Source organism: Pholcus phalangioides, unplaced genomic scaffold (assembly GCF_987345545.1).
Source record: "Pholcus phalangioides strain wild (caught in Gottingen) unplaced genomic scaffold, Ppha-v1.0 ptg000015l_1, whole genome shotgun sequence".
In the NCBI taxonomy this organism is placed as follows: domain Eukaryota; kingdom Metazoa; phylum Arthropoda; class Arachnida; order Araneae; family Pholcidae; genus Pholcus; species Pholcus phalangioides.
In genome coordinates this window covers 65,756,666-65,779,287 of record NW_028301608.1, presented here as the reverse complement: position 1 = coordinate 65,779,287, position 22,622 = coordinate 65,756,666, and the positions used below count along the sequence as shown (strand labels likewise).

The window sequence follows — 22,622 nt, the reverse complement described above, 5'->3', positions numbered from 1 at the left end:
TCACTGGGGGATTTAAACATTAATATATTAGAGAATAACAATGAGGTATCAAATTATCTTGACATAATGGCTGTAAATGGCTTCATTGCTTTACAGGAGTCAGTAACCAGAGAACTACATGAAGGAGGTACTTGCATTGATCATGTTTTTTATAGATCAAATAAAAATACTTCACAACAATTCTCTGTACTTAAAACGCACGTTACTGATCACTATCCAATATTTGGTTACATTGATTTTCAAGATCAAAAGAGCATTAAAAATAATAAAGAATACTCCAAAACAAAAATTGATTATACTAAATTTGAAAGATTCATCTCAAATGTATCCTTCGGAAATGTTTTCTCAGAAAAAGAAACCAAACAAAAATATAAACAGTTTTCGGATATATTATCTCACTTAATTTTAACCTCTGGACCAAAACACAACAATGTAAATGTAATAGAAAAAAATGAGTGGATTACTAAAGATCTCATACTGAAGATAAATACTAAAGAAAAGTTACATAAAAAATATAGGAAATATCCCAACATACTTGCACATAAAAATGAATATAAGAATTATGATAAAATGTTAAAATTTCAAATAAAAAAAGCTAAACAAGAATATCTAAAAAACAAATTTATTGAATGCAATAGAGACAAACGAAAACAATGGAATTGCATAAATACTTTTATACTCAATAAAAATAACTGAAAACAAATACTCCCAATCCATTATGATCCTAAAAATTTAGCAAATGACTTTAATAAGGAATTCATTGATAGAAACTTGAATACCAATACTATAGGATATACACAATATACTACACATATACTACCAATAGGATACACATGTCAACATGAAAGTAGATATAATATTGTAAACTCAATAGCAATTATAGATATTGATATACCTACTTTAAAAAAATTAATAAATGATTTAGATGATTTTAAAGCAATTGGTTATGATGGCTTAACATCGAAAATGCTAAAAATAATTTCATTCTATCACATTGAAGTATTAAAACATCTAATTGACTTGTCAATCAAAGAAAGTTACTTCTATGACGAAATGAAATATTCCCTTGTTTACCCAATTTACAAAAAAGGAGATCCTAATAATATGAATAATTACAGACCAATTTCAGTTCTCCCGATTTTTTCTAAAGTAATAGAGAAACATATGAACAAATAAGTTGTAAATTTTCTAAATCATAATTTTTTTGCCCCAAATCAGTATGGATTTCAACAGAAGAAAACTACAGAAATGGCAATAATCAAACTTTGTCAATACATGAATACAGGATACAATAATAATAAATATTCTATGATAATCTACCTGGATTTAAAACAAGCGTTTGATAATGTTGATCTAAATATATTAACACAAAAGTTGCATAAAGCTGGTGTTCGAGGAAGTATTCTGGAATGGTTCAAAACTTATTATTGTAGAAGACAAAAGGCAGTAGTCATCAATACGAAAATAAGCGAATGCCTACAGGTTCAAAAGGGTGTCCCTCAGGGATCAGTTTTGTGCCCTACATTATTCTTGACTTATATTAATGACTTCTGTTTGCTGAATCTAAATGGAAAACTTGTATCATTCGCTGATGATACAGCTCTTTACGTGGAAGATGACAACTTTGAGAACCTTATAGAAAAAACAGAAAGAGACCTCAGATACATTAATCAATGGATGACCGAAAACAAACTCGAATCATAACGTACACAAAACCCAGTATCAATGCATTGAAACAAGAAACAAATTCCAATTTTGAGATCTCCATTAAAATGCCAACAACAAACACAATGAAACTGCAATTGTCATGAAATAGAAAGAGTGCACCAATATGAATACCTAAGAGTTATTATACAGGACGATATAAAAATGGAACTTGAAATGTGATAAATTAACTAATAAATTCCGATTTTATATAGTTTTACTTTATAAATTAAAATATTTAATAGATGGAGATTTCTTAAAGGACATTTTTTATGCATGGATTTATTCAATTATAACCTATGGATTATGTGCCGGGGGTTGAGCTTACCTAACCAATATTACGAAATTAAATAACACTTACAACAAAGCAAGAACACTAATAATACAAACATGTAACACGTACGATAACAATATCAATTGCCATACATTGGACATTAGACAGCTATACATTTACAGACTTATAAATTTTGTGTTCAAAAACTATAACTGGTTAAAGTGGAAAACAAACAGAACTTCGGCAAAAATCAAACATGAATTTGAAGTCCCAAAAACAAATAAACACCTTTTTCAAAAATGTTTCTTGTTTCCTGCTACAAAAATAATGAATTAATTTCAGTCGACAGCTCATAATCGTAACAATAAATATGATGCTTTCATGTACGCAAAACTCGTACAAAATTACGAAAATATATTTTCAGATTGTTTCCATAAAATACAATATAAATAATGACATCAATGGGAAATATTGGAATAATTTAATCACAGCTGAAATAAACATTTTTTACGATGTCATGGTACAAAAAAAAAAAAAAAATTAAAAAAAAAAAATTAAAAATAAATAAATAAAAAGTGTATATGTCTATATATATATGTATATGTGTATCTCTATGAGCATGTACGTAGTCATGTGAGTATGTATGTGTATATATGAAGGTATTGTGAAACGAAAAGGAAAATTCATTTCATAGACTAATTATTTATACAAGAAATATCGTAATTCAACAATTTCAGATCTCATAATTGAAATTTTTAGAGTGCATAAATGTTTGAAAAATTCATATATTATTGCATAACATTTATTAACATAACGTACTGTACTTAGAAAAAATGGCGGCAAAATATAATAATTTAATCCATAGGGCTGCCTGGAAGGACGTTATGTCCCTTGGGGTCCAATATGACTATTTATTGTGTTCATGTGTTGTTCTTTATACATGGTTTTGTTCTGTCTTTTATATGTATTTTGTGTTTGTTTTTGCAAATAAAAAAAAATGCTTATATTATTGAAAAATATGTATGTTCGTGCAAATTATGTTTCCTTCTTCCTTTTGCTTAAATGCATCATTTTTCAAACCAGTACGAACATAACTAAGTTTGCACATAACGACCAAATTTGCTGTTTTTTTAGACTTCCTTATAAGCGGGTCCAGCTGTATTAATAATATTCACATAGAGTTGAATAAAATATTAGATCCATATGTTGTAAGTCAGGGGTTCTCAAAATATGAGTCGTGGCTTCTAGAGGCATTGATAATCTTTGTATGAAGCAAGTTGTTATTAATGTGTGCCCTTTCAGTGCTGTAAAGAGGTTCTTTATTAAACTATTTTGGGGAGCAGCAGATAAACGTTGACAGAGGAAAGAAAGAAACAGGTGTAAAAAGTTTAAGAACCATTGCTGTAAGTGGTCTATTGAACTGTTACACACACTTTAGTGGTCCAAGTGGTTAAACTGAGAAACCGCCACAATAACAGCCAAGTAAACTGTCATTATGATACAGATAATTTTGATTTCACCAACATGAATATCAGTGTGATGTTGCAAAGTTGATATCAAAATTTGTTACTGTACCAATACTTTACACCATAAAATGTGCATGATGGTTGACAAGATATTTTAATGATTTTTTACTTATTGAAAATTTCAACTTACTTCAACAAAATTCTGATCAGTAGCAGCAGCTATAATAGATATTCTGTGCCACGAGTGATCACTGGACCAGATTCCAGCACAAACAGCCCCTATAGTAATATGATGCTCACCCATGCAATAGGCATTTCCAACAGATTCGTTATAAAAGCAACTAAAAATATAAGAAATTATTAGATCTGCTATGAATACATGTATTATAAATTTAAAAATGGCATCAATTAAAATAACAGCGGCATATAATAAAGCCATCCTGGCTACCCCCAAAAGTAATAAATACCCCCTGGTAGTAAATTTTAGCCCAATTGACATGTTTAAAAAGAAATACAATAAACATGGAGTAAATCGAGAGGTTGTTCATACTTAGAATAAGACAACCATAAATATTTTTTATGGGCATTGTATAATATTTTATCATGTATTTATATAATTTTGTTTTTATGATTTGCATTTTTAATTGGGTTGCTGTATTTTTGAAATATATGACATCCATATTTGTTATGGGCACCTTTTTCTCAGCCACCTCGTTGGCGTTTCGCCGGATGTGGATTTGTATTTTTATAACACTCCAATTCAAAAAATTAGAATAAAGTGAAAAATACATTCGCTGCCACCAGATGGCGACTTATGCAAGGATGAAATCACTCTCCGCTACCATAAGAAGGATTTAACAACTGGCTGTTGCGAAGATATATCTGGTGGCAGCGTCAGCAGTTGTGAGCTTGGCCTGAGTCTGGTACGGCCGTCCATATACGGTCCCTTTCAGTGTACACAAGCTCCAAGGAAAGATTGAGAGATTCGGTGCCTCTGTAGTCTAGTGCGTTCACCCGGAAAGTGAAAGGATGTGGGTTCGATTCCCCGCAGGGGCAGTTGAATTTTCTCTCTTTCCAAAATATATCTTCGCAACAGCCAGTTGTTAAATCCTTACTATATATGTTTACCCTAACTTTATGCAAAGCAAGAGGCAAGATTTTACTCAGTCTGAGAGAGAAAGGCCACTTTGAAGTGATTATAATTTGAAGGTCACTACAGCCTAGTTGTCCAAGCGAGAAAAACAGTGGGTTGTTTCAGAAATTATTGTAATCTAGAAATTAAATGCAAGGAGGGAAATCAGATACATGAATTCAGGGCTCCACACTCAAAAAATTAGAAAAAGTAGGATGGCAGGAGGGTACCCCCTCCCTTTAGACAACATAATCTTAGCATAAAAAAAATAAATCCCTCAGAATTTTTACCTTTCATTCTAATTAAAAAAAAAAAAAAAAATTCATAGCACTATTTCAGTATCCTATAAGACTGACTTGAGCCAAAGCAAAAGACAGAAAGCCCAATGCAAATAAATCTAGGCGAACCGGATGGTTTTAGTGTGTTGTCCATCACTTTTGTAAAGGGATTTGTTTACATTTTATTGTTCAATGCCAGTGTAATCATTTTTGACAAATGAAGCACTTCCATTTATAGCTCTTTGCAGAGCTTCGTAAACATTGTTTATGCCTCTGCATGCCCTAAAAATACAGAAGACAATTGTATGCTATTGGGTAGCATCAGAATCACCAAACCTAGAATAGGCATATGTATCCAACTGCTTTGTTATGCAATTGTTGTTTCATTTATACACAAAATGTGCACCATAATTTTAAATGAGGAATGTCAGTTACGGTCCAAGACCATGAAGAAGTAAATACAAAATTATTTTTTCCATCCAGACAGAAGTTTTTAATGACTACTTTACTTGTTGAACCCTCAAACTAAGCAAATGAAAAATTAATAAACCAAATGGTCTACATACACCTCCCCAAATAACCTTAAAAATTATACAACTTGCAGAATGGTTTTGGCAGAATCATTAATTTTAATCTACTACATTGTATTATTTGGCAATATATCAATGATTCAAATTCAATTAAAATCAATTATACAAATTTTGCTGATATAAAAGTAGTAGTTTGCCGTATAAAAGTAGGAAAAGTAACAAAATCGAGAAAGTACGACATTTTACCAAAAAAAGTAGGAAAAGTGGGAGCCCAGTAAATTTGTCATGTTATTTAGAACTATGAAAAGTTTTAAATTCTTACTCAATATCTTCCATCAGTTTGCCTAAGGATGCTGAGGTTTCTCTACCTTTTAATTGAATCCAAAGTACACTTGGATTAGATATTGTACCTATATAAACTGAAATGTATTCTGGAATGTTTTGAGGCAATTTCTGTCTTTCATAGAAAACACCAGGTAATATTGCATCATTGGGTATCTGAATAGGTGATTAAAAGAATGGTCATTACTATTCATAATTCTTATCAATAGCATAGAGATTTATCAGTGGCAAAACAGATAGTCATCAACAGACAACAAAATATGCAGCTCAATAGTGTTCAGATTCATGACTGTGATGAAAGAGTTATACAAGTAATTTAAGGTTCAATATTTTTATGAATATTTTTTTCTATTACTGTTAAAGGAGGAATATAACTGATCACAACATAACTAGTTCAAAAGATTAGCATGAAGTGCTGTAGGGGGCCATTCAAGTATTATGTAAGCAAATTTTTAGCCATTTTTGACCCCCCCCCCCCTTGTCAGCAAAATTTTGTCATCAGCTGTGCCCCTCTGAAACCTAACGTATATTGATAGGATCAGACGTACATGGGGGTGGGGCAAAGGGGCTCTCTCATGCCCCTTCGCACGATCAAAAACATATTTTTTTAATGCAAAAAAATATTTTTTTAAATTTGAAATTTCGGAAGACAATATCTTTATATATAATAATTAATTTCTGTTAATTTCAATGTTATTTGAAGGCTATGAACTCAAAATTTATCTTTAATAAAATCATTGTAACCCACCCTCTAAGCCAGTGTTTCCCAAAGTGGGCGATGGAATGGTCAAAGAGGGGTGATAGAACCTACTGATTTAACATAGGATCCTATGGGTTTACTTGAGTAATCACTTCATCGCCCCCTTCTAATGAAGGGGGTGATGGAACGAAAAGTTTGGGAGACTTTTTGCATAAAAGCCCTTGGCCCACAGACCAAATATGGCCATGGGGATTATCTGATGCGGCCTGCCCTCCTCAAACCCAATTTTGTAAAAATTAACCAAGCAGCACATTTACAGATTGGTTAAGTGTCCCGTGGTACAATTCCAGAACATTTAAGCGGCCTGTGGCACATTTATAGATCACTAGAGTGACATGTGACGTAGTTTTAGAGCACTTAAATGTCCCCCAGTGCAGTTCTACATCACTCAAGTTACCTGGGGCACATTCTCAGATTATTTAAGTGATCCACGGATCACTTGGATCCACGAAACATTTAGAGATCACTAATAATAACCTAAATATAACCTATCCTTAGTAGGGCACTTTTCAATGGGGGAATGTTACTTCAAGTGCTCACAAACAATCGAAAGTTGTTTTTTTTTTTTTTGGTTTTTGGCACACAGAGTAAGATGCCATTAAGAATATTTCATATTTTCATAAAGGGTGGTTGATGGCATTAGCAAAAACCCCCCTCCCCTCCTTTTCATCAAAAGTCAGCAAATTGGAAAACCCCTCCCCATCGATGATGATGTAATACTTGAACAGCCCCTAGGGGCTATGAGCATGAAATGAATATATGTAAATCTTACCAACACAAAACCAGATTTTAAAAAGTCAGTTATTGCACTAGTTATGCGAAGGGATTATAGAGGGGGAAAGCTTGGTCACATCATATGAAGTCCTTTGAAATAAAAACCCTTACCTCAAGGTATAATGCTCTTGTTGAAGGGGATGAAGATAACCTCGGGTGATACATTGTAGGTTCATATCCAAAGTAAACTTTCTTACGAACTTTAAAGAAAAATTCAAGACACATGTAGCTCAATTATGATTTCTCAGAGAAATTTCAAAATTCATTTAAACATGAAGCATCAACAGAATTGCTTGTTACAGATATACAGGTTTAAAAATAAAAATGGCCAAAATGAAACGGCAATTCTAACATGCGATAGTAATCCAAAATCACATATAGGAATATTTTTTATAATTATCAATGATCTCATCTTTGGTTAAAAATGCTTATTTAATCCTGTATGATCCTGTTATTTAAAAAAATTGTACATGTATCAATAATTTTCGAGAGTGAAGTGAAACATGTGCAGTGGAGTGAAATAATCTGCAAATTTTATAGGCATTTTTTGTTTAAATAGCTATTTCTCAATGACAAAAAAGAATACCTCTATTTTTACAAAAACAATATTTTGGGAGGAGTGAAATTACGCTTTAAAATTATATTTTCGGACAACACTGCTACAGTATATTAAAAGATACTGTACATATATCATAATCCACATTAAAAAGTTACAATGGCAGAATAAAAAAAATGTTTCATAACAGAAAAAAAAGCAGTAATAAGGGAATCCAATGTTTTATGTAAAAAAAAAGCCATGGCAATTTTTAACATGAAACAGGATATAAGGTCATAGTATTTGCCTCTGGGTATATTTCAGATACACAGTTATCAGAAACCCTGAGGTGTGATGTATTACATTAAGTGCCTTACACTGTATTTTTACATGTTTTTTTCTGCTTCATTTATTGTGAGATGCTTCATTTATTGTGAATACCTTGCTGTAGATTTGAATGACGTTTTATCCAAACCAATTGTTTCATTACAGTCAAACTGAATTGAAATTTTACTATGTGGGTGTGAGAAAATATTTCATATATCAATTAATATACTATGTTTTATTATAATGAAGAGAATAAACTGTCTAATAATCTGTCTTTTTTATAAATTTGAGAGGAAAATACCAACACACTGATTTTGTAAATGTAATCACGATAATTTAGCAAAATGAACTGATGCTTAACATACCGTTTGAATATTTAATTTTCAGAGGAACACTTTTCGAAATATTCAGCAAAAAAATCTCTAGATCTTCAAACCCAAAACCAGATACAACCAGTGGAACTTCAAAATTAAGCTACATAAAAACCACAAGTATGAATATTATTTGATGTCCACAAAGGAATGAAACATGCAAGATTTGCTTTCTTTCTAGAAAAACTTAATATCAACAGTTTTTCTAATAGAGAATTTGAGATTGGCATTAATAACTCACATTGTATAGGTGCATCAAGTCATCTAGATAAACTCCTTCTGGATAAGACTGCAACAACTTCCTTATATTTGCCACTACTTCATCAAGAACTAAAATATTTGTGGCTGCAACAGGACTGGATGAAATAAAACCTGCATAAATATACATATCATACATCAAGTAATTAAAAAAAAAATTACATTTCATGCATAACAGATAATTTGATTATTGCAAAGTGCATTTAGCCTAGTAATGCATTCAGCAATTTTGTATGCCTTTACTGAGCATGGTATAAGTAATCTTTTATTGCAATTTTGAAAAAATCTGATCATCTCTAACTAATAACAAATTATAAATACTCTCTAACCACTAATTTTTAAAAATTGCCTGTGCATTGGTCAGTTCAAAATAATTTACAGTATTGCTCACATATATGTCAACAACTATTTGTCTCATTGCTTTTTTGTTGTCTAATTTTATAGAAGTTCCACCCCATCCTCACACTTTAGGATAAAACACTACTTCCCCTCCTCTACTTCCATATCCTGCTGTTTGGAATCTGAGAAAACTGCATCCATACTCAAAGTATAGATGCAGAAACATTTATTTTTTTGTGTTAGAACTTATCATTACCTTTATCACCAACCAGCTATAATACCCGGTGCTGTCCAGGTCTTCTTCAATGTAGATTTTTAGATTACTTGATATCTTTTTCTTTGAGGGACATACAAACCATGTCTAATTTAACCAATACCTAGGTTACGCAGGAAGGCGCCTTCCTGCACAACTCATGAAAAAAAAAAATCTTGATTTAAAGAAACGTAGAAATGAATATACAGGGTGTTTTAAAAAAAACCATCAGATTTAAAAAAAATCAACTATTCAGCTTTTAATCTGTTTTGATCGAATAATATATAGATAGAAAGGTGGAAATCTCAAGTTTCACGCAATTGCCAACAGATAGCACTAACACACTTCATTTGGCAGCCACTTCAGTGTTTGTCACGATTGGTTTGGAAATTGGAAGTTTCGCAGCTTCAATTACATACGAGTCGATCTCCCTCTTGAAAGTAGAAAAATCTTACAACAGATCCTACAACCATAGTCACATCTAAAAACGAAAATTGACACTGTCCCCTGGGGCAAAGCACCCATTTTGTATGCCACCCCTTCCTCGTAACTTTGAACAAACAAAAAACAAACTTGGCACCCTTTATTGTCCAGGGCATGGGGCACTAAACCTCCCCACATCCAGTTGTGGCCCTGCATACAGCTGAATGAACGAATGCCAGAACTTTGCCACTAGACTTATCCCATTGCCGAGATCTCTTCCAGCCCAGCTTCGTGGCAGAGTCTGGAACACTTTATTTTGTGTCAGAAAAAAAAAAAAAAAAAACACAACATACAAAACTTTTACAACATATTTTCCCCAGACAATTGGGTACTGTCTCGATTAACAAATTTTGTGATTACAGATGAGATGGAGTTGGGAGTTGAAGAAAAGTTTCTGAGTTCCGTTAAGACGGATGAATTATATTAAGGTGGAGGTATGTTTTAAAAGCAGTTGGGGGGGGGGGGCATGCCATCTCATCTGTTATCTTATACTTGTCATATTATATACACAGCCCTGCATACAGCTGCACAAATATTCAAGCATTACACTAAAGTTGAATTTCTGTTGTTCTCCAGCTTCAGTTGCATATGCAAGTCGATTTCCCTCTTGAAAGTTGAAAAATCTTGTAACAGATCCTACTACCATGGCCACATCTAAAAACAAAAATTGATACGGTCCCGAGGCAAAGCACCCATATCCCTCAGTTCGAAATATAGATGCCAACACTAACTTCACGCACAACATTGGATACGCATGCAGACGGTGGGTTAGGTATAGAACATATACACATATTAACCACATCTGAAAATGCATAAAATGGTAGTAAATTGCTCAACAATGGTGCTTTAGAAGAAGAATAGATATCACTATTTTATTTTGCTAAATATGTTAAAAGTTCCAGCACATCAAATTGATCAAATGTGCAGCAACATTGCAATTCAGCGTGAGAAACAATCAATGAGATTACAGAAACTAGAATATTTGTATTAGAGTCTGCTTTATAACTAGACTTCTTCAAAGCTCCATCTGGTAATTTTTATCAAATTTAAAAAAAACCTTTGTAAAATTGTTTCCTTAAATATTTCTTAGAAGAAACTAAATGATAAGTTTTTATTTTAAACACTTGGAACTGAATCTTCTGCAATTCAGTGCAATTCTAGAATGTATTAAAGAACAGTTATTGTGCATAAGTTACGCAGGGTTTTCATTTGAATTTAGTGAATTTTAATTAGAAAGGTAAATTGATGAGTTTTTTGTTTATTTTGTAACTTAATAAAATAAAGCAATAGCTGAAAAAGAAGAGATGAAAGTTTTTTGGGTCATAAATGCTTGCATATTTTCAAGGTTTTTAGGTCATAAAAATCAGTCATACGAATGACATATCTGACTGTATGATAAATTAGTGCCAATTGATTTTTATGCAGCTATAAACATTGTGGAGGATGTGAGGTTACAATGACCTTCATTATACAAACTTTTGGTAACAAATCAAATGTGTAAGTTCATACATATACCAATCAGGGTTTAAGCTGGATAAAAAATTCCTTTCACAAAAAAGCAAAAATGAGGGGGGGGGGGGGAAAGCTTTAGCAAAATGCTACGATGCTAAGGGGCCATTCAAGTATTACGTCAGCAGATTTTTAGCCATTTTTCACCCCTCCCCCCTTGTCAGCAAAAGTCAGCAAAACACTGACCCCCTCCACCCCTTGTCAGCAAAATTTAGTCAGCAGCTTAGAATATTTCATATCTTCAAAAAGGGTGGTTGATGACGTAAGCAACCTTCAACCCCCCCCCCCGTCATCAAAAGTCTCAGCAAATCCCCCCCGATGCTGACGTAATTAATACTTGAATGACCCCTAATGCAATGATTGATGGTTGGATGTCTACTCGTTGCGTACCTCCTGTATGCATTTTTGCGAAAGTGGCTACTACTTTTTCCGCATTCTACGATTTTCTTTCGCATTTTGCAAAAATGTGACAGTAGCTTAAACCCTGATACCAATGCATGTAAAGAGAGAATTAAATTAATAGACAGTTTTTACTATAGTAGCATTGTATAAGATTATATTTTCTTAGTATCGAAATTTCATGCATTTTTAGAATCAGTTTTTTGGGCTTTATGTCTCTTGTAGTTTGCATAATTTTTATTTCTAAATAAAACAATTAAAATCAAGAAACATGTATCAAACAAAGTCATACTTGTAAATTTTCACAAAACATACCTGGCTGTTTTGTAGGATCCCTATCAACAGGAAATAATTTCCAGTCACTCTTGCAATCAGCAGGTCTGTACCTCACAAAAATTTCTGGATATTGATCCACCATTTCTATAAGACTATAATACCCAAGTGATGATAAATCAAAACTGTTTCCAGTAAGCTCCTAAATCAAAAAGCATAACCAAATAAATACACACGTATAAATATGCAGGTGTTTGCTCTTAGCAGGGTTTAAGCTATGGTCGCATTTTTCGCAAAATGCAAAAGAAAATCTTAGAATGCAAAATAAGTAGTAGCCATTTTTGCAAAAAATTACGTACAACAGGTACGAAACGGGTAGATATCCCATCCATCAGTCATTAGCATTTATCAGAGCTGCCAACTGCAACTAATTGTCAATAGTTTCTATGGACAGCTGCAATAAATAATGAAGCTAAGGAAGATGCTCTCAATACTATGGAAATCGGTATGAGAGAGTTCGAAAGAAGACACAACTCTGAGCCAATCTGTTTTGTCTGTGTGTGGAAGGCAATCTGTAAAGCCGTGCCTAAACCCGCAACTATCTATGCCCAACTATCTGTTTTCCGTCAAAACCTACTCACACTGTAGGCTAATAAAACAGGGTTTTCTCGGCGGGTCCGGGCTCAGTTTCATTTGCATAGTGCATGATCAAGCTCGAAGAACTTGTGTTGGAAAGAATGTATTATTGTAGGTGCCATAAGAGCTCTGATAGGAAGAAAACAGGGATGGGGTTTAGGGTTGCAAGCAGGGTTTAAGTTGGATAAAAAATTCCTTTCGCAAAAAAGTGAAAATGGGGGGAAAAGCTTTAGCAAAATGCTACAATGCTAATGCAATGATTGACGGTTGGATGTTTACTCGTTTCATACCTTTTAATTGCACTATGATTACGTTGTCCTAAAGTGGTACCCCCCCCCCCCATGGCAAAGCAGAACATTCATCACTACTGACAAGCTTTAAGCCAATGTCGGTACATCTGCATTTTGCTAAAGCTTTTTTCCCCATTTTCCCTTTTTTACTAAAAGATTTTTTATCTAAGAAAAACAATAGCTAGAATAGCTAGCTTAAACCCTGACTCTTAGCAATGTCAAGCAGCCAATTTTTAGACTGCCAGTCTTAGAGGAAACTTCAAATTACAGAAAAGGTTTCAAAGTATCAATTATCTGTCATCATAGAAGTCAAATAAATAAAAATTCTAATATTTATAAAAAATTAAATTTTGTAGTTTTTTTAGAATGTTGTCATGGGCCTTAAGTCTAATCTAATGAAAAAATAATAATGCACTGAAATATATAGCTTACAAATTTATGGCTAATTGAATTTGGAACTTTTTTTGTCAAAAAATAAGGGTTATAAGGGTTTATGTCCTAAAAAAACTGAAAATGAAAATGTCTCAAAGAACTATAACTATGCCATATAAATCAAAGAAATGACTTGATACTCATAACTCATCTATTTCTGATAGATTTAATTTTGGGAAAATAATGTGAGAATGAAAACAGGACCCAGTCATGGGGGGAGGGGGGGGGGGTGACAAAGAAATGTCTCCACACTTTAAATTCAATAACTTCCTTTTTCTCAGAAATAAGACCCCAGCCTCCACATGTGACCTTAAAGATCTCATCCTCTCTCTCTCTCTCTCTATATATATATATATATATATGTGTCTCCAAAAACTTTTTTTTCCTTTGTTGGAACCTCAAAAACTCCACCAGTCACCTCAGACATCTCTGCTTCCAAACCTACATCCTTCCTGTACTTTCATATGCCTATGAAATCTGGGAGCCCCATACTCTCTCAAACATAGACAAATTAGAATCTATTCAAAATTAATCAGCCAGCTTCATTCTTAACTGTTGGTCATCCGCTTCCTCCGTCACTGAACTCAAGCACCAACTCAATATGCAACCACTTTCCACCTGCAGACATCTCTCGATTAACTTTCCTTTTCAAAAATCCTTCATGGCCATTTTCATATCAACACTTCCAATTTTCCAACTCCAGCTTCATGCTTTTTAAAAAGATTTAACCATTCAAAAAAATTGAAATCATCCATCTTTGCATCCACAGATTGTTTCAAATTTAGTTTCTATCCTGGAACAATGATTGACTGGAACAACCTCCTGAACAGTTTCTGATTTCCTTTGTAACATCAATTGTGTCTATCAAACTTCACCACTGTATTCCCTTGTATAGGCCTCAGTAAAGTAAATATTGAATAAATAAAATACTCAGTGGTATATATATACACCATTTCTAGTGTATTTTCTAAAGCCCGGGGGGAGGGGAAAGGCTGGGGCTGAATGAGGAGTAATAAAATGTAATTAATACTATTTACATCAGCTTTTGCTTAAATATGAAACGTGAAATATGCAAAATCATAAATAACAGCAAACAATGTATCAATCATTGAAGTGATATAATTAATATAATTACCAAACAGTTAGCATAGTTAGGCTACTATTATGAACAAAGTTGAGTGAAACAAAAAAGGCTTTTGTGGTCATCGTGTAAATTAAAATTAAATTTAAAAGTTTTCAGGTTTTTTGGCTGACATGAAGCACAGTTTTTGTCTTTCGACATTTCGTTCGCAAGAGTGGCAAACTTTTTCAAGAATTATGTAACGAAGGGCAAAAGGCTACTACTTAGACCTTTTCCCTGCTTGAGTTGCACTGCCTCGTCGGGATTGGTCTGTTGAGCAGTCTGTTTTACCCATTGGTTGAAGTAGTTCCGAAGAGCTCTGGTTTCAATCTCATGATTTTTAAAATGGGAAAAGAGGATGAAAATCAACAGAGCTTGGTATTACTTAAGTGATCAATGCAGGGCTCCCACTCAAAAAATGAGAAAAAGTAGGAAAGCGCAGGACTAAAAAGTAGGATGTGGGAGGGTAACCCCCCCCTTAGACAACATAATCATAGCATAATGGGAAAAAAATCCCTAAAAAATTTTTTTAAATAATTAAATTTTTTTTTTTTTAATTTTGAATTAACTTTTTTTTCCCCCTAGCACTATTTCAGTCAAGCCAAAGCAAAATGACAAATGACTTGGTTACATAACCAATTTTTGGCCAAAACAGTGCACTAGCAACCACAGATAATTTGCTGTCTCTCCTCATACATATTACATTCTTTTTTGGGGTCTTCCAAAGTGACGAGCTTGTCAACTCTCTTCGACAAGGCACGGCAAATTTCAAGACATACATTTTTTAAGAATGATGCGCCTTCGAGACCACTTTCGAAAGCACAATGCAAAAAATGTGTAAATTACAAGATCCGACGTATATAAGGCAAGGTGAACCAGATAGTTTTACTGCATTGCTCATCATTTTTTAAATTTTTCTGTTTTGTTCACATTTTATTGTTCAATGCCAGTGTAATCATTTTTGACAAATGAAGCACTTCCATTTCTAGCTCTTTGCTGAGCATTGTAAATACTGTTTATGCTTGTTCATGCCTTAAAAATACAGAAGACAACTGAATGCTATTGGGTAGCATCAGAATCACCAAACCTAGAATAGGCCCATGTATCCAACTGCTTTGAAATGCAAACTGTTGTTTCACCTATTTGCACCATAATTTTGAATGATGAAAGTTACTGTCCAAGACCACGAAGTAATAAATACAAAATTATTTTTCTATCCAGACCGAAGTTTTTAATGACTACAATACTTGTTGAACCCTCAAACTAAGCAAATGAAAAATTAATCAATGAAATGATCCACATAACCCCCCCCCCCCCACCTCTAAATTACCTTTAAAATGATACAATTTCTGCTTTGGCAGAATCATTAATTGCATTCTCCAACATTTGTAATATCTGGCAATATATCAATAATTTCCTGCTCAATTAAAATCAATTACACAAATTTTGTCGATAGGATTTGTGGTGGAAAAGTAGGACAAAAACTAGAAAGTAGGACATTTTACCAAAAAGTAGGAAAAGTAGGACAAAAACTAGAAAGTAGGACATTTTACCAAAAAGTAGGAAAAGTAGGACGAGTGGGAGCCCTGGATCAATGGCATAATTATGGATTATTTGAGTGATACGTTGCACCAGCACTTAAGTGACCCTGGGACACATTTCCGGAGCACTTAAGCGGGCCTGGAAAAATTTCCATAGCACTGAAGCAGCCAGGACACATTTTCAGAGCACTTGAAGGATCGTGAAACATTTAGAGATCGCTGAAATGACTCTAAGGGATTTATCATTAGGGAGAATGTTAGTTCAGGTGCCCACAAACTAGTGAAAGATTTTTCTCGTTTTTGACGCACAGAGTAAGATGCCATTAAAAATATTTCATATTTTCATAAAGGGTGGTTGATGACGTAAGCATCATCAAAACCCCCCTCCTCCCTTGTCATCAAATCGGAACCCCACCCGCCCCCACCATCGATGCTGACGTAATACTTGAATGACCACATATATTCTGACCAAACACAACAGAATTAATGGCCGAAATGTGAAAAAAAAATAACGAAATGTATAGGTCTCATATTTTGTAATGCCCCATTACATTAACACGTTCAGGGAATATTTTGTCTACTTCACTCCAAAAGGGTGTGATGCAGTCATATAGGGACGGCTCACTAAATTCTCACTCCACTTTCCTTATAGCTCAGTGATATATGATAGGAAACGTGTTTCAAAGTGTAAGACTTTTTATCTCAAAGCTCAATTTACACAATAAAAAATAATAATAATAAAACTAATGCAACATATTCATGCATTAAAAGAAAAATCAATCCATTTTAGGTGGAATAAAAATAATTAAATGAAACTTTTTGGCCATTCAAATGAATCCGAAAATAGAATGACTGTGCAGAAGTAACATGAACACAAGCTGCGGTTCAACATTAAGGAACAATCACATAAAACAAGAATGGCAATACCGATTGATTCATGCATGTATAGCAGCATTACTTAATTTGTTGGGAAAATTTAACCGCCATATTGCCGTCATTTGATTGTAGTCTGCTTTCGCAAGACAGTGTGTGAAATGAGTGTGGTAATAACAAAACTCGCCAGTTAGAAAATTTGATCCGTGATTAGATTTCTAAACGCAAGAGGACATAATGCTGCTCAAATTCACTGTCAATTGTGTGAATTTGAGCAGCATTATGTTCCCATATTGCTACTGATGATGAAACGTGGATTTCATACATCAATGCTGAGATGAAACAACAATCCATGCACGACGTCCTTCCGGTTCATCTAAACCGAAAAAATTCAAACAAATCCAGTCTCAAAGGAAAATCATGGCAACTGTATTCTGGGACCAAAAGGGTGTGCTTTTGATTGATTTTATAGAACCTGGAACAACCATTACATCATAAGTCCGCAGAATGGGACACACTTTCCAAACTGTGCTGTGCCATTCAAAACAGACAATGGGAATGCTACTCAGGAATTGTTCTCCTTCACGACAATGCACGGCTGCACACATTACGGATACAATTCAAAAATTCAGATAGGAGATTTTTTGATTATCCTCCTTATAGTGTAGATCTCGCACCCAGTGACTACCATCTCTTACGACATCTCAAAAACTAGCTTGCATTTACACGTTTTGAGAAAAGTGAGGAATTTAAAATCACTGTGCAAAACTGGCTGAAATCCCAGGTGGCAGAATTTTATGCAGAAGGTTTGAAGAAGATTGTTTCACGATATCAAAAGTGTTTGGAAAGACATGGTAATTAAGTAGAAAAATAGAGTAATCATGTACATTTTTTAAACCATTAATAAATTTGTCATTTGTTCAATTGTTTTCATTTTATAACTGACTAGCTACAATACCCGGCGCTGCCCGGGTTTTCTTCAATGAGGCTGTTAGAAACACGTGATATCTCCCTCTTTCTTTGAGGGACATGCAAACCGTGTCTAAGTTAACCAATATGGCGACGTCCTGCGCGACTCATGAAAGAAATAAATCTAAATTTAAAGAAACGTAGAAATGAATAGCCCCCCCCCTTTTTTTATGGGTGTTAGGTATTTCGATTCCCTCCCCCTGAACTTCAAGTTATCTATTTCTGCCTGTTTGAGCTTCCAAAAATGCTTAATTAAAGCTGTGGAATTTTTTCGATGCACTTTACGGGGCCCATAACTAATTTTAAAAACATCCTAAACTATATGAATTTATGCAAATAAATATCAAAAGACAATACGGAGACATTAATTTTCATGATTGAGAAGATATAAACAAAAAGTTGAAATCAATGTTATTACATGGATATCCAACTCAAAAGTAGATCCGGCAAATTATTCATATTTTTAATTTTCTGGGCTTCGTATCTCCAAATGAATTCAATATTTCAAAAATCGAGAATTCAATTTAATTTTTAAAATTATTGATGTGGCAGGAAACCCCCCCCCCCACTAAATTTCCGTATTTATGCAGTTAAATCGGCAATTTTAATACTGATTTCTATGAGGATCACCCTTTTCCTGACCCTCAAAGCGATGATGGCGATGATTATGACGTCTATTCAAAAAGCCTCATTACTGAGAGTATTGAAAATGTGGCAAACCATTATAAAGGCATAAACTATTATACATAACTGACAGCATTAAAGAAGTGACAAACCATTGTAAAGACATAAGCACGTCTGAAACTCATCGCTAGGGAAACCACGGTAACCAAAGTAAACGTTCGGAAAGTGATTGTTGAGGCCCAAAAACCATTGTTGCCGGACAGTTTTTTGCCCATTTGGGGCATTTGCCCTGGTCTGACGAAATTTTAAAGTAGCCTATCGTTCAAGTCGGGTCACATTTGGTATATATGCAAAATTTGGCGACGATCGATCTAAAATTGTAGATTTGTATAGAGAACACACACACACAGAAAATCAATTTTATATATATAGATTGCCCCTTAATTTTGAACCACGCCTCATACAATTGCTTTTTACCTGATATTTTGTAGGAAATTCTGAACTCCATATTCCTTGAGGATGGCGCTTTAAAATCTGAAAGAAAATCATATTTCAACAAAAATATTAACAAAAGAAAATGGTGAAGAAAGAATATTTTGATACACAGCAATTGTACATTAGAAAAAATTATATCCATGAGGCATGTTTTTTAAGTAAGTACTGTTTTGAAATTCTGCCGCTGCAGCACTGAAGTCAGCATTCTGCACACACGTGCACCATGTACTTACATCTGTTGGCAAACAGATGCCATTATGGAAACATCGACCATGACCATTTTACGTTTGTATTTAAAAATTGACTGCCACTTGGCAGTCGAGTGCCGCCTGGCAGTCGAGTGGTTAGGGAACTAGCTTCTCACTGTGCAGGTCTGGGTTTGAATCCCGGTTTGGGCATGGATGTTTACTAACACTAACAAATTCCCTGGACGGATCATGCTGATCCCTTGGGAATACGTGAGGATCACGTTATTATATAAAAAAAAAAAAAAAAAAAAAAAAAAAGACTGCATGGCTTAAGAATGCAATAGAATGTGAAATACACTGTGATTTGCTTTCTTAGTGCTAAAGGTGTGAAAGCTGCTGAAATTCATCGTGAAATCAGAGAAGTGTATGGAGGAAACATTACGAGTGATGGAATAGTACGGAAATGGGTTGGAGCTTTTAAAGATGTCCGCACTAATGTTCATGATGAGAAACAAAGTGGATCTGTCATTACTGAAGATTTGGTGCAGAAAGTTGATGAAAAATTGAGGGAGAAGAGAGCTTTATGATTTCATCATTATTTAATGAACTTCCTTAAATTTCCAGAAGTGTTCTCTGTGAAATTGTGACTGAACGCTTAAATTATCGAAAGTTGTGCTCACGCTGGGTACCAAAAATATTGACTGAGTTGCACAAAACCAAACGTTTAACCAGTGCATTGACTTTCCTTGAGTTGTGCAGAAAAGGTGATGATTTTTTAAACCAAATTGTCACGTGATGAAACATGGGTGGCTTACGTTATACCGGAATCGAATCTACTTTGGAGAAAATGGCTACAAGTGGCTTCCGTATACAGCAATCCATGGAATGGTGGCATTCAACATCACCCAAGAAAGTGAAGTTCAAGCAAACAATTTCAGCCTGGAAAATCATGTGTACTGTGTTTTGGGAGTGTACTCTGTCAAGGGGGTACAAACTTATGAAAATCGAGAATTCATAGTGAAAATCTACCCTCAATCACTTTCACTGGTATCAGTCCTTCAGTGTTAAAACAGTCAAAATTGCCCATGGGTATAAACAAATAATTTTATCGAATTCATTACATCAAGTAAAATTATCAGTACTTACAGCTATGAAGTTATTCTTCATTTTATCACTTATAAATGATCCTGTATCTGCCAAGTTATTTTCAGATCTTTCCATAAATGATGGAGACTGATGGGAAATGTTAGATGCAGCAGTGCGTGACTGGCTTGCACTTGAAAGGCCATGATCTACAGCACAGTTTTCAGTGAAATCATCCAAATCATCAATTTTGGATTTTGAGGTAGAATGACTTTGAGTCAATGTATTCTCTTCAGCATAATCATTTTGTTGTTGTGGCTCAGAATAATTATTTGATACAGAAGATTCACAATAATTCTTTAATGAATTTTGACTTTGAGAATTCATGCTATGTACCGATGCAGAAAATCCTAAGCGAATATGAACAAACAAATGAGAGTTGAACACTGAAATAACCACATTGAAATTATATAACTGCAAAATACAAAATTCTGATACATAGATTAATTATAAATACATTAACATTATTCTAAAGACCTTGTGTATTAAGTCTGGGATTGACAAATTCTAGGTGTCAGGTTGCTTTGATGATTAAAAAATTGGAATTGTCATTAAAAATTTCCTATACCTAGTTACAAATGGAGTCAAAACACCGAAATTCTTTGAATATGTATCACACATCTTTCAACATGAAAACGAGGGAGGGGTTGCTATGTCCTGGAAAGTTGAAAGAAACATTAATTTCGGATCTGTATTGTCTCAGGAAAAAAAAGATGTTTGGCTCCTAAAAAATTTTCTGGTACCTAGATTACGGATTCATTTTTTAAATCATTTGGCAATAATGGATGCATTCCCAAGAAAATAACTTATGAAAACATTAAAGAAATTAACGTTAGAACATTAAATATTTTAAATGCTCACACCTTGGGAAATATACAGAATTTATCATTGCTTTTGACAATTTTGGGTAGACAGGACTTGCCAGATTGAAAAAATTTTATACGCCAAACAAATTTCTGAGGAGCCAACAATAGAAAACAATATATTTTTTCAGAATCTTACTGAACTTAGACAGGGTTCATACAAAATTTTCAAAATGAAAAGTAAGGAGTTTTTAAGGACTTTTTAAGGAGTTTCAAGCGGTTTTTAAGGAGTCATGGCAAACTTCATAACTTACAAGTTTTACGGCAAAAAAGGGGCGGGGCACATATGCAAATTTATTTTTAATTTGCAAACAAACTTTCCCTCTTCTCAAAAATATAGATGTAGAAGTGGTTCAAAAATTACAAGTTTTGATTTGTTACCCAGCATCATAAGAATTCATAAAATAATCAATCCACATACATGCTTTCTGTCGTCACCAAAGTGTTCTAAAACCTTCAAGTATTAGTCAAAAATATAACTCATAACAGCATCACATAAATTATAAAAATTCTAAAAGTGATATTCATTCCCCCTCCAATTATTCAAAATAAAAACCACAGCCGACAAAGATTTTACTTACAAAATTATTTATATTTGCAGCAACTCTAGGCACACACACACACACTTCCAGCACAACTTCCTAGATAGTAAATTGCCCATAGATGGTAATAGACCTGAGTTGTGCTGGGTTTGAAAGAAAGAAAGCCCCCCCCCCCCGGAAATCACTCTCAAACAATCTGGGAATGTGCCGCGGGCCGCTCAATTGAAGTAAGAATTTGCCACGAGCCACTTGAGGCAGGCCACATTTAGGCCATGTGTTGAGCACATGTATGCTTTAAAATAAGGGGCTGTTCAAGTATTACGACAGCAAATTTTCAGCAATTTTTGACTCTCCCCTCTTGTCAGAAAAAGTCAGCAAAACTCTCACCCTCCCCCTGTCAGCGCTCTGCCCCCTTCCTCCTAACGCTTATTGGTGGAATCTGAATTGGGGGCTTCCCCCCACCAGATGATCAAAAATTTATTTTTTTAATCCACAAAATATTTTTGTATTTGAAGGCTAAGAACCCAAAATTGCTCAAAAAATTCATTGCGACCCTACCTCTCTAAGCCCTTGACCCGTGGTAAACATTCGGCCTGTGTGGACCAAATGTGGCCTGTCCCTAAATCTATTTTTGTAACAATAAACCAAGTGACACATTTACAGATCGCTTAAGTGACTCGTGGCACAATTCCAGACCATTTAAGCAATCTGTGGCACATTAAGTGATCCCTTGAGTGACATGTGACAAAGTTTTAGAGCATTGGTCCTGCCACCAGTGCGGTTCTACATCACTCAAGTTATCCGCGGCACATTCCCAGATTACTTAAGTTATCTGCGGCATAATCACGGATCACTTATATGACGCGTGGCACAGTTCCAGAGCATTTGGATCCGCTAAG

General features: G+C 34.2%; 1 protein-coding gene across 1 annotated transcript in view; it reads right to left on the bottom strand.

Annotated features, from left to right (window-relative positions):
* LOC149076534 (tudor domain-containing protein 5-like) overlaps positions 1-22,622 on the bottom strand; it is a 56,762-nt gene that overhangs the window by 26,473 nt on the left and 7,667 nt on the right. The window contains exons 3-10 of the mRNA XM_089244119.1: positions 20,322-20,668; positions 18,970-19,026; positions 12,050-12,209; positions 8,735-8,865; positions 8,488-8,596; positions 7,372-7,460; positions 5,707-5,882; positions 3,635-3,785 (exon numbers count right to left, since the gene is read on the bottom strand). Coding sequence (XP_089100245.1) covers positions 3,635-3,785; positions 5,707-5,882; positions 7,372-7,460; positions 8,488-8,596; positions 8,735-8,865; positions 12,050-12,209; positions 18,970-19,026; positions 20,322-20,668 — 1,220 coding nt within the window. The remainder of the gene's footprint in view (positions 1-3,634; positions 3,786-5,706; positions 5,883-7,371; positions 7,461-8,487; positions 8,597-8,734; positions 8,866-12,049; positions 12,210-18,969; positions 19,027-20,321; positions 20,669-22,622) is intronic.